Source organism: Stigmatopora nigra, chromosome 6 (assembly GCF_051989575.1).
Source record: "Stigmatopora nigra isolate UIUO_SnigA chromosome 6, RoL_Snig_1.1, whole genome shotgun sequence".
NCBI classification, from domain to species: domain Eukaryota; kingdom Metazoa; phylum Chordata; class Actinopteri; order Syngnathiformes; family Syngnathidae; genus Stigmatopora; species Stigmatopora nigra.
Genome location: NC_135513.1, coordinates 15,097,488 through 15,110,652, shown reverse-complemented (window position 1 = coordinate 15,110,652; position 13,165 = coordinate 15,097,488). Strand labels below are relative to the sequence as shown.

Genomic DNA, 13,165 nt, shown 5'->3' with positions numbered 1-13,165 from the left:
GGTCAAGGGTGGGCGACCCGCTCGACCCCGCCCGACCCCGCCGGGAGGGATAATGTCCATTTGACGACGCCGCCCATCGATTGGCCTTTGTCTCCCGGACGCCGCCTTCGCCAAGTTTATTTAGCCGCCCGCCACATTCATGAATACTAATTCGGGGGGGATCGCGAACCCGCGGCCGGCGGATCGATGCCAGAACGGCATTGTGGATGGCGTCGTCGGTTACTTTCTTTCGATTGTCTTTCGATACGGTCGTGGCTTGCCCTTTTGTTAATTGCCCTCTGGGTTGCCTTTTGTATTTGCAACCCATAGATTTTAATTACTTTCGAGGGAGGCCATTTTTACGGACAAAAAGAACACCTTCACGGCCATTTTACTTGTCTTTATTGTCTTTTTTAATCATATTTTAGATATTTTGTACTTGTTTTTGCTGGTAAAAGCCGAGTTGACTTGTTTTCGGATGCCAATTGGCTGCAAAAGCGTTTTTTAGTCTACAAAAAAGATAAACAATACCTAAAAATAAATAATAATAATTAAAAATTGCTAATTTTAGTCTCATTAGACAAAAACTGTCAATCATCTTGTTGCGTTACTTATCTAAAACATGTTTTTAGCGAGTCAGAAAGAAAATGTTAATGTTCATAACCTCATAGGGTGTGTCAAAGTGGCGGCCCGCGGGCCAAATCTGGCCCGCCGCATCATTTTTTTGCGGTCCAGGAAAGTCAATGATGAGGGCCGACTTTGTGTTTTCTGATCAAATTAAAATGGAGTATAGATGTATATTAAATTTCCTGATTTTCCTCATTTTAGATAAAAAAGGTCATTTTTTAATCAATGTTTTCAGTTTTTAGTTCAAAAATAATTTTGTAAAATCTAAAAATATATTTTAAAAAAGCTCAAACAAACATTGTTTTAGATCTATAAAAAAACTTAATATTCAGACCTTTTAATCCAGTTCTTATAATCCATTTTCTAAAAAAAAAATCTAAATATTCTATCTAAAATGGTCCGGCCAAATCGTTGGTCAAATTCATGACTATTTTCGATACTTGATATGTTTTGAGATATTGTTTTTGGGAGTCAGAATATGAATTTAAAATCAGTTATAATTGGCATTTAACCAGTAGTAGTTCGGTAAACAAAAAAAAAACAAGAATGGGGAAAATGTATTTACAAAAACAGACCAAAAAAGAAGAAAATCAGTTCCAACTAGCAAGTACAAGGCGAACCAATCGATCCCCATGTCACATGACCAGCCAACTGGAACGTCCGCATCTGTCGAAATAAGACGGGGATGGATGGCTTGCCATCTTTTTTTGTTTTTATTTTTTAAACCGAATACCCCCTCAGAAAATACTTTTTTGTGAGCTTTTGAACCACATTTAGGATACGAAACGTAACTCAGCGGACGTTCACTACAATAAAAAAACCATTAAACCTCCATTTTTAAAGCTAAAACAAAAAATCAATACAAAGACGCCACCCAAACAGTTAAAATCTAAATTTAATTGGAAGCCTACAATGCGTCCATTTTGTAAAAATAAGCGTCCATCAAAGCCCGCTTTGGCAACGCATCTCCCCAACGTCGCCGCCCTTCCCCAACGGTGGGGGGGAGCCCTGATTAAAAACTGCTCCGGGGTCCCTCGCCTCCCGACCCCTCGACCCCAACCGCACTCCATCTCCACCAGGGGGGGAAATTAATTAAAATTTTCTACCCGGTGACGGCGAATCCATCAAAAAAAAAAAAAAAAACAGTCGTCCCACTCAAAATGGCCGCCGGGTTGCTTCCTGCTTCGGGAGTGGCTACTTCCTGCGCCCCGGGGAGGGAGGGGAGGGGGAGGGGCCGGGTTTTAAATGACATCATCCATCACGCGGCGGAGAACAAACACGCCGATGATTACGCCGGCGTGTTTTTGGCCCGAAGGCCCGCGTTTTTCCCCCTTTTTTCTTTTTTTTTTTACCCGTTCTCGCTCGCCGTAAAATTACATTTGCATTAGCTGTGAGAGAATTCGAACCCGTGATTTATGGCTGCAATCAACACCATGCCAGCGGTTCTCATGGAGAAAAAAAATCAAAAAAAATCTGCTAGCACGTAGATTAGGCGCAAAAAAACGGAGGAAAAAAAATCCCCGAGATTTTTGCCTTTGATTAGATTAGCATTAAACAACATTCTGACAGATATGACAAATAGGCGCATTAGCGCATGTCATTCAGGGGTTAAAAAGTGCCGCGTTGGAAGACCAGATGGCAGCTACTATTTATTTGGGGAATTAAAGCTGATAAAATAAAAAAAAAAGGGGGAAACGATTTGCCATGATGTGTCGTTAATCAAATGTGGGCTTTTTTGTTGTATTTACGTGGGGTAAATGGAGGAAAACTGTTTTTAGTTATTGCCGTGTAGTGATGATAAAATCTAAATCCGGAGTTGAACCCTCGATCTCAGAACTGCGAGGCGGACGTGTGAAACACTTTTGCTACTAGGACTCGTCGCTGAAGAATAATAATGTAAAAAAAATAGGTATAACTACCTTTTTTATTACCTTTTCAATAATCAGTAAATAATAACAATCACTAAAAAATTAATAATCAATAAATAATAACATAACTAAAACAATAAATACTGTAACAATAACAAAAAATAAATCAATAAATAATAACTAATACATAAATAAAATATGGTAATCACAAAAAAACAATAGCATTAACTAAAACATAAATAATCGATAAATAATAATTACCAAAAATAAATAATCAATAAATATTAACAAACATAAATAATAAATAATAAGAAAAATTACAAAAAATAATCATTAAATAATAAAAATAACTAAAAAAGATACAATTCATAAATAATAACAATAACTAAAAATACATAATCATTAAGTAGTCAACAACTTTTTTAAGGTCATAAAAATATGAAAATCCATGCTGACACTCCTAAGCGGAAGCCACTTTTGCTACTAAAATAAAAATAAAAAATATATTTTTTTCTAAGACACCACTTGGCAATATTTCAATGATCGCGGCCATGTTTGTTCTCCATGACCCGCGCTATTCAAGGGAATACTGTATTCCCATTTTGGCCTACGTTAGCAAACATTGATAAACGGCGACGTCCATGTCGGACTTGGCTCAATTTTCGCAGTGACCCAAAATGGCCACTTTTGATAGGTACGAGATGGCCAGTGGCAGCCAACGGGTTGATAAATAATAACCGTACCGTGCCCCCCCCCCCCCCCCACTCGAAAGACGCTGATATGAGAGATGGTCTAATCGCTTAGCGGAGTAGTGGAGTGGGAGGCCCGTAAATCTCCCCGCTGGACGCATTTGTGTCCTCTACATCAGACATTATTGTCCGGCCCTCTGTCACCTCATCCATCCTTCCGCCATTTATCACAAATGGAAGGAAATAAGGAAGGCTGGAAAGATTAGGCAAGGACCAACTACCAAGTACTTTTGTAGGATTCAATGATAGTCACATTGTCATATAATGTGTTGCACTGACAGTGTAGAAACAAGTAGTGTTTTTTTCGGACCATAAGTGGCACCAGAAAAACTAATTGAAAAAAAAACACTAATATATTATTTATTTATTTAATTCTTTTTGATAAAGGAAAAATTGCTCAGTTTCTCCGATAGACGTTTAGGCCGTTTTAAGCTAAAATGTGAACAACAAATTCAGCAAAAAAAAAATCAAAAAAGTTGTTTTTGTTTAATAAGAAATTCAGCAAAAAAATTTGAAAGTTGTTTTTATGTTTATTAAGAAACTCAGCAAAAAAATACAAAAAGTTGTTTTTATGTTTAATAGGAAATTCTGCAAAAAAATACAAAAGTTGTTTTTATGTTTAATAGGAAATTCTGCAAAAAAATCAAAAAAGTTGTTTTTATGTTTAATACAACATTCAGCAAAAAAAATCCAAAAAGTTGTTTTTATGTTTAATAAGAAATTCAGCCAAAAAATCCCAAAAGTTGTTTTTATGTTAAATAAGAAATTCAGCAAAAAATCCTAAATTCCTTGCTTTATAGAACCTAATAATAGTAAACAATCATAAAAGTGATGTATACCATTTCTAGTTATATATATATATATATTTTTTTTTATCAAATATTAACATTAACTTTCATAACAACTTTTGCCCTCAAATCCACCTCCACAAAAAACGTAACTTTTCCAATCCAGCTCACCACAACGAGTCCACTTTTTGCTATTTTTATCCCCCAAGCAGACATTTTCCTACATTTCGTCGCCGAGCCAATGGACGGCGTCCCCCCAAAAAACAAAAAAGTCAGTCTTTTCTCTAAGAAGTGGAACCCAAATGAATATTGTAAAATCTTTACAGCTTCTTAGTCGCAAGTTCAAGTTATTCCAAGCGTAACGCGGCCTCGGAATAGCCATAAATCACGTTAGCCACTCATATTTCCTCCGAGCGGCGCTTTGATGGATCGGTCGCCGACCGCTCGGCGAGAGGTGAGAAAAGCGGCGAGGAATGCGAGCTCGCCCCCCCCAAAAAAGTACTTTTTTGGCCATCACTCCCCCCCCCCCCCCCCCCCCCCGGCCTGTCAAACGGCGGCGCAATACGCCGCGTAGTCAAACGGCCGAGCGAGAGGTTCAAGTCCGGCGCCATTCCCGCTGTTGTTGTTCTCCGCTTGGGTTCTTGTCGACGCCCCTTTTTAGGCCCTGCCGCGTGTCCCGTCGACGCCGGGGTCACGGCCAGGAGAGGTAAAATGGCCGCCGAACTCTCCTGGCCAAAAAACGGAAGACATAGAAAGTACTTGTAAAGTAATATTGTTCAAAAGTATGGAGAAATATCCAAATACAGTTGTACCTCTACTTACAAAATGTATAGTTCCGGAATATTGTAAGTAGAGGACAGTCTTCCTTCAATTATTGCGAAATCACTTTTTTGCGATTTTTTTTTTCTTCTGCTATTAATTATTATTTTATTTTTTTAAGTTTATAAAAACGTGAAAATCCGCTATTAATTAATAAAATAAAATATTTTGCAAGTTCATAAAAATTTGAAAATCAGCTATTAATCATTAAAATAAAGCATGAAAATATTTTTTTAAGTTCATAAAAATGTAAAAATCCGCTATTAAGTATTAAAATAAAATATAAAAATATTTTTTTAAGTTCATAAAAATGTGAAAATCCGCTATTAAGTATTAAAATAAAATATAAAAATATTTTTTAAGTTCATAAAAAGGTGAAAATCAGCTATTAATTATTAAAATAAAATAAAACATATTTTTTAAATTCATTAAAAAAAACATAAAAATTGAAGTACAGTTTTTGGTCGATTCTGTACACGTTCAAGCGTTGTTTTCTTACCTGGCGTGTCGTCCCTTGGAATCTTTTCTTATGTGCCCCCCCCCGCCTCCGCTCGGCACGGCACCCCGCCGACCCAAAACGTGTTGGCGAGCTTTCCGTGATTGATTGTTCTCCCAAAAAAAAAAGCCAGTGGTCGTCCCCCTCCCGCTCGCCGCGGGACTCCCAAGTTGTCGCACCCTGGACGGCCATTACGCTTTCTTTGAGCGGGCGGACACGAGGAAAGCATTAACGTTTCACCCTTGAACTTTGGCGCGCACTCGGGGTCAACGCCGCTTTATGGCGACGTTTACAGTTTTGCCTCGCAGACGTGCGTCAAAGTCCCAAAAAAAAGACGTTTTTACACAGAGTACTTTGAGGCCTTTTGATGGGTTAGCATTTACGACAGTGCGGCTAACGCTAGGCGGCAACTAGCCGGCTACCGTTGGGCCTTTTTGGTTGTTTTTTTTGTAACCCCTTGAGGACCCAATGTGTTTTTAGGGTTTTTGTAGTACAATTCAAGCCAAGTTCGAAGTATTTTAAAAACTGTGAGAAGTAATTCAAACAAAAACAATGGATATTTTAAGTGGAAAATGCACAAGTCTATAAAATTTTGATTAAAAGAGAGAATAGAATGTGGCGGGACCATTTTAGATATAATATTTAGATTTTTGAATTAAAAACACAGAAAAAAATGATTAAAAAAATTACAATTACTGATTTAAAAGGGGGAAAATCAGGAAATTTAATATACATCATATTTAGATTTTTTTTAAATAAATGGATTAAAAGAACTGGATTAAAAGCCCTGAATATTCCGTTTTTTATACATCAAAAACAATGCTTATTTGAGTTTTTTTAGCTATATTTTTAGATTTTACAAGATGATTTTTGAACTAAAAATACAGAAGAAATTGATTGAAAATGACATTTATTGATTTAAAAGTTAGTAAGATCGTTCTCTGCAATTGACTGGCCACCAATTCAGGCTGGGATAGGCTCCAGCACCCCCTGCGACCCTTCAAAAAAAGTTAATAAATGAATGATAAATCTGACCTGACAAATTCAAATGAACTACAACCACCTGAACCCAAAACAACAGTTTTTAATCTCGTAATTTCACAACCACAAACCCTCCCCCTGCCCCAAAATGGACGCCCATGGCCGTCAGTGGCAGCCAACAAGCTATAATCGTCATATTCAAAATGCAACCCCCTAAAAAACTCGAAAAAACGCCAATAAAATAAATACATTTGATTACGAGTGATGTCGCCATCGAACACAAACGTCTTATTTGTTATTTCATGGGCATTTAAAGTCATTTTTCTTCCTTTTTCTTTCTTTTCCGACCCTTATTTTGAAAGGGCGCTCACTAGTTTGTGGAGGTCTGCTTTTCCTCACCCGCGGCGGCGCTGGTATATTTGGATGTTGATTATGGATAATCAGCTGTAATGACGGAAGCGCATGGCGCGTATGCTTAGGCTCAACGCCATGGCCAGCGCGCGCACCTTTTCGCCGCCGCCGCCGCCGCCAGTTTCCCCGACGTCGCTCACATTTCCAGCGGGGAAGCCGGACGGCCGGGGTCAGTCAGGTCAAAGGTCAGGGTTCACAAATGGCCGCTTGTATCCTCTCATCAGGGGCGCCGGTGGTCATACTCCCCACCCGGCCCCTCCCCTCCTATGGCGACCGTAAAATGGCTTAAAATTCGATATTCCATCAGACACAGGCTCCGCCCACAACCCCCATTCGTCTAGTGGCAAAAAGAAAACGGCAATGGCGTCGAGTATAGCTTGTTTTTGGTTGTTAGTCGACTTTTTGTGGTGCTTTGTTGAGGGGGCGGGGCTTAAGGACAGACAAACATGTTGCTGAAAATAGTTTAACATTTTTTTTTTAGGAAAATACATAAAAATAGTGTTAAAAAAAGCGGAATTGGATACTCTGATATAGCTTCTTCTTCTTCTACTCATAATTACGGTAGTATTAGTTTTTGGTCAAAATGGCTGTCAAAATATTTCCGAATCGGGGTGTAAATATTTCTCAAAAAACATAAAAAAAAAAGTTTTTTTGACAATTAAAAAAAATTATCAAGTCATTTCGTTGTTAGCTTTTATTGTGAAATCAAACTTTTTAATTAGCGACGCTCGTCGGTTGTTTTTATTTGTAGTTTTTCTTTTTTTTAATTAAACCCAACCTACTTTTGAACGATGCCGTGCGTACATCACATTTTTTTATGGCGGAACCTCCGAGGTTTTGTTGCCAAAACGACTGCAGATCTGCACAATAAAAGAAAAAAATGGCATAAGGAAATGTAACATTTGCTTCTCCGGAGGGAGACTCTATTTATGGCTGGACTTCCTGTGGTGTTTATTTGAAATCCGGCTTGCGGAGGGAAGGAGAAAGGAGGAAGAGTAAGACAAGCCGGTCCGGTCTAGTCCGGTCTAGTCGGGTCTGGAATATCCTTGAAGGCCAGCCGGTGGGCCGCAGACAAGCTAGCTTATGTTTAATGTCCTTCCTTCAAATTGTATTTCCAAACTCTTTCCCAGCCAATTTTGGGCTCTTGTCTAACAAAAAAACGGCTCAATGTCAACCCTGTGAATCCTTCCCGACAAAAAAACACCTTGAGATTTTTTTGTCTATAGATTTAAGTCATTTTGTGTTCATTTTCAGGCATTTCAGGGGCACTTGATGTGAATTTTGTATCACTTTTTGATTTAGGCTATTCCAGAGTGAACTTACTATAGATTTAGGTTCATTTGTGTTCATTTTAAGGGAATTTGCAGAACTGTTTTGGTTAAAAAAATTAATGGCCCTCAATTTTGGAGGTTTTTTGTCTATTTATTTTTTATTTTTTAAAAGAAAGTGTTATTTTTAAGGTTATCTTGTGGTTTTTGTTGTTATCTTGTCATTTTTTGGTAACAAAATAATAATAATGTTGTTTTTTTCTGGTTATTTTGTCTTTTTTTTGTTAAAAACATTTATAATTTTATTTTCTCTGGTTATCTTGTCTTTAAAAAAAAATAACAATTTTATTCCGTCAGGTTATTTAGTCTTTTTTTTTGTTAAAAAAAGTTTTTTTCAGATTATTTTGCCTTTTTTTTTAACTATGTGAAGGGACCAAAAACAACCAAAAATCCTATTCTACTGTTTATATATGCTCATATCACTTTGCCTTTAGATTGCTCTTTGTTTTCTTTTTCAGTCTAATTTGGGTTCCAATCAGCAAAAAAGTGTCCGGACCAAAATCAAATTGAATTGGACGTCTATCGCCGTCGGCGGCGCGGAAATCTTTTTGGGGCGTGAGCCCAGGGATTAGCGCGGCGTCCTTAAGAGTCCGATAAAAGCTCCCGTCAAAAGAAGTGAAGTGGAATATGTACTGAAGTTCCTCCCCGTGTTTTTCTTCACCACCAGTTTAGTCGTTAACTCTTTCACATGGGCTTTTTCAGGCATACTTCTTCAAGTCCCGGGAGAGGAAGTGAGGCCCAAAAAGGGGGAGCCAAAAAAGCCAACAAAAAAAACAACCAAAAACCAAGCTAGGCCAGCTTCAGACAGGCTCGCGTAACCTTGTTGCTTTATTATTCTTTTGACGCTCGCGCGGAAAGGCGTTGAAACGTGGGCTAGCTAGCCAACACGAGAGCGCCCCCTCCTCGTCCTCTTCTCGTCCCATTGGTCGTCCCAGTGCGGTCTGTCGAAACGTTTCAAAACTGACACCAAGTGCCGGTCAAAAAGAGGAGATGTTTGTAGATTTTCTTGGAGGTTCTCACGGTCTTTGCGAAGCCGTGTCTTTTAGCGTTAGCGTTAACTTGGTGTCAATGTTTTTTGCTGATGTTTTTGTTTTTTTTGTTGGCAGGAATGGCAGAACTCCATCCAGAAGAACGCCGGGTTGGCTTTTATTGAGCTGGTTAACGAAGGCCGGTAAGCAAGATTTAGGAAATGAATTTGTTCCGTGACCACTAGAGGGAAATTTAAACCAAAAACCCCTTAGTCAGGTCACTCTGTGTCGTCACAGGTTTTTTGCTTCATTTCCTATCCAAAACCACATTGGTTCATTTTGTTGTCAAAACGGCAAGTTCGGAGAACCTTAAAATGCCTCGAAAACTATCGCAAGTCACCAAAAATGCCCCAAAACCAGCAAGAACTGACAAAAAACAAGAAAGTCCCTCCAAATCTACAAAAAATTACTAACAGTGACCTGTAAATACCCCAAAATCTCGTCGACATCAATCCAGAAAACTGAATTTGAACAGTAAGATTTTTTAATTGTTATTTTGGAAACTGAATTTGACCCAAAACCAGCAAGACCCGACAAACGAACAAGAAAGTCCCTCAAAACCAAGGCAAAATTTACTAAAAACGGCCTCCAAATACCCCAAATCTCATCAACATCAATCCAGAAAACTGAATTCAAACAAAATCAAGCCAAAATCAACCAGACACAATCTATAAAAACCCAAAATCTTATCAACACTAATCCTGAAAACCTCATTTGAACAGTACTTTTTTTTTTCAAAACTTCATTTTGAGCCATAAGACGATTTTCCCAAAACATGACGGTCTATTTCTTCCCTTTCAAAGTTCATCAACACACGATACACAGTTGTAAAAAAAGCAAGTTAAGAGTTGTAAGCATCCCGCGGTTATTGATAGCGAGGTCAGGGCCAAAGAGGCTGCCGAGGTTGCCCCGCCGGCCGGCGCCTCCGCTCCCCTGCCGCCCTGCGCTGAAACAGCAGGTTTGGGTTACACTCAGGGCCCCGCCCCCATCCTCCTAAAGCCCCTCCCCTCTGGCCCTTCCACTGTTATCGTTCCACTTTGCAATGCGTTGACCTTTCGGCAACTTTTAACCATTTTTGACGACGCGTGTCTTAGGATCTTTGATGTCACGTGTCTTAGGGTCTTTGATGACACGTATTTAACATTGTCAAATAAGCGCTCCGCCCCTTTAACATTGAAAATCAATTAGCACCGGCACCCCGGGACGTCAGCTTCCCGTGAAAATTGCATTTTCCGCCATTTTACGAGTTTTTCGAATACTTAGCCGTATTTTCGACATGTAAAATAGCAGAAGGGTGATATTTTTTTGTGTATTTTTTTTCTTAGGCTCCTGAGCCACACCATGAAAGACCACCTGGTCCGCGTAGCCAACGAGGCCGACTTCATCCTCAGTCGGCAGAGGGCGGAAGACATACACAAGCACGCCGAATTCGAGGTAAGAAGACACCACTTTCCATCCCATATCCGAAAATATAACTTTAAAAAAATTGGTTGTCATCAATACATCAAAAAATTGCAGCAAAAAATGGTCCAATATAAACTTAGACTGAATCAGGGTTTTTACATATAAAATGGTCCTCTACTTACAAAAAAAAATCAAGTTACAAAACAAAATAAGGTTGAGAAAATATTACTTTAAAATATTTGGGTCTCATGAATATATCAAAAAATGGCATAGAAAAATATTTCAATATAACCTTGAACTGGATCAGGGTTTTACATATAAAATAACCTCTACTTACAAAAAGAAAATTCAAGTTACAAAACCACTTTTTGACTAAAATATAATTTCTTAAGGACACAATTCTTCATTATTTCAGCTTTTTTCTGCAACCAATGAGTTAAATAATGATAAAGCAAACTTCAACACTGGCACAGAATCAAACTAAACACTCGAGGAAGCAGCGACCAATCATGCCTCTCTGAAAGAAGCGCTCGCTAGCTTTTTTTTCTCCGTGAAAACCAAGAAGCCCTCAGCGTCCCCCAGGAGCTGACCGGGCGACTTTCACCAGCGACAAAACGCCGTCGTCCAAGTGTACTTGGCGCATGGCGCTAGGCAAACATGTAGCTTCGCCGCCACGCCCACTCTTTCCTCGCACAAATGTGTCCATTCACCCTTTTTTGGGTCCCTGCCCTCTGTTTTTTGAGAGCTCCTCATGATTTCCTGTCCCTATGGCGTCCCCCTTCTTTAAAATCACTATTTTGCATGGTACCAGGACCATGTTTTTATCCGATTGGTCGCCATTTCCTAAATTTTTTCCTTTGATTCCGAGCTAGCATTATGAGTTTGTTTTATCATTATTTTACTCCCAAAAAACTGAAATAATGAAGAATTATCCCTCTGAAGAAAGGATATTTAAGTCCGGAAGTGGTTTCGTGACTTGATTTTATATATTTTTTTGTAAGTAGAGTCAAATTTATATGTAAAAACCCTTGATTCAGTATAGCATATTATAGTATATTAAATATCCTGATTTTCCCCCTTTTAAAATATAATTGTCATTTTTTAACCCATTTTTCTGTTTTTAGGTCAAAAATAATTTTGTAAAATCTAAAAAAATATTTTAAGAAAATTGAAATTAAACTTTGTTTTAGATCTATAAAAAAACGGAATATTCAGGGCTTTTAATCCAGTTCTTTTAATCCATTTATAACAAAAAAAATCTAAATATTATATCTAAAATGGTCCAGCCCACTTTAAGCCACACTGTCGGCCATTGTTGGGGGGGGTCGACATGTTTCATTGGCTCGTTATTTTTATTGTGGCAGCGCAAAATGAAAGGCAGGAATACAACTCGTAGCGGTGCCAAAAAATCAATAGTGCAATATCGGAGGCGGACTTATCAGGGGCGCTCACTTCTTCCTGGGGGTCAACCAGGACCATTTGGGGGGGAGGGGGAAGGGGGGGTCATATCCAATCGGGGGAAAGCAGAGTTTGCAGGTGTCGTCAATTAAAGGCAAGTTACAGCTTTTTTGCGACTGGTCGGTTTTGGTGGCGGCTGATAGTGTCGTATCGTTGGGAAACATTGATGAGGTGTGGGGGGGGAGGTTTGAAAAGGGGGTGCAAAATCTCATGTAGAAAAATTGAACTCGTTGACGGCGGCCATTTTGCAGGGTTTTTTAGACATTTGCGTTCAATTTAAGTCAATTGGCAACTATTTGATTCCCAACAGCTTTGTGACAGTCGATGATTCATTTCGGTGACTTAAAATTTAAAAAATAAATAATCTTAATTCCCATTTTTAATGATAAAAAGAGGGCAGTGAATATTCTTGACATTTTTTGTTGTTCTATTTGTTTGAAAATAAAATAGGCAAAAATTTAGAGAACTTTTTGACTAAAATTTTGGAAAAGGACAGACAATAATAAATGACAAATAAATCTTCAATAAATAATAAACTATAAATAAATATGTAGTCAACATACAAAGGCAGCAAAATAAATAAATAACAACAAACTAACAAATAAAAGTCATAAATAAGTAGTCAACAAGATAAATAAGTAGAAAAGTGTACAAATAACAACAAACAGATGAATAATAAAACAATCCTAATAAACGAAAAATAAATAATCAGAAAATAACTCATAAATAAGTAGTCAACAATATAAATAAGTAGGAAAGTGTACAAATAACAACAACAAACAAACATAAATCCTCAATATATTGTAATGATAAAAAAAAGAGTCAATAAATAAGTAAAAAATAAACAAGTAGTCAACATAGACAAGTAGTCGACATAGATAAATAGTCAACATAGATAAGTGGCTAAAGTGGTTAGCATCCTATGGAGTTTTAGTGCAATACTAGCTCAGCTAATGCTTTATAAAACAAGTTTAAAATTATTTTTCAAAATGTTCAACGGAAATTCTCGACACGGACGACGGCGTTCCACCGAACGCCGCCGAGTCCCGCCACACGATCGAGTACCCTGACTAGCGGCGAGTAAGTTATTACCGGCGATGAAGATAACTTGAAGTGGAGCAAATCCAATTACCTTTTGGGCTCCTTTATCTAATAGGATCCTTAATGTCGGGCCAATCCGCTCATCGCAACAAAACAAATGATAGAGCGCCACATCCAACGCCAGACGC

The 13,165-nt window shown here is 38.3% G+C and overlaps 1 protein-coding gene across 2 annotated transcripts in view; it reads left to right on the top strand.

Moving 5' to 3' along the window:
- The window catches only part of lrba (LPS-responsive vesicle trafficking, beach and anchor containing), a 121,650-nt gene that overhangs the window by 36,858 nt on the left and 71,627 nt on the right, over positions 1-13,165 (top strand). The window contains exons 35-36 of one of the 2 annotated variants that reach the window (XM_077719729.1): positions 9,153-9,217; positions 10,400-10,508. In XM_077719729.1, the coding sequence (XP_077575855.1) occupies positions 9,153-9,217; positions 10,400-10,508 (174 nt within the window). Of the gene's footprint in view, positions 1-9,152; positions 9,218-10,399; positions 10,509-13,165 lie in introns of those variants that run through there. The other variant, XM_077719728.1, reaches the window with a different exon arrangement.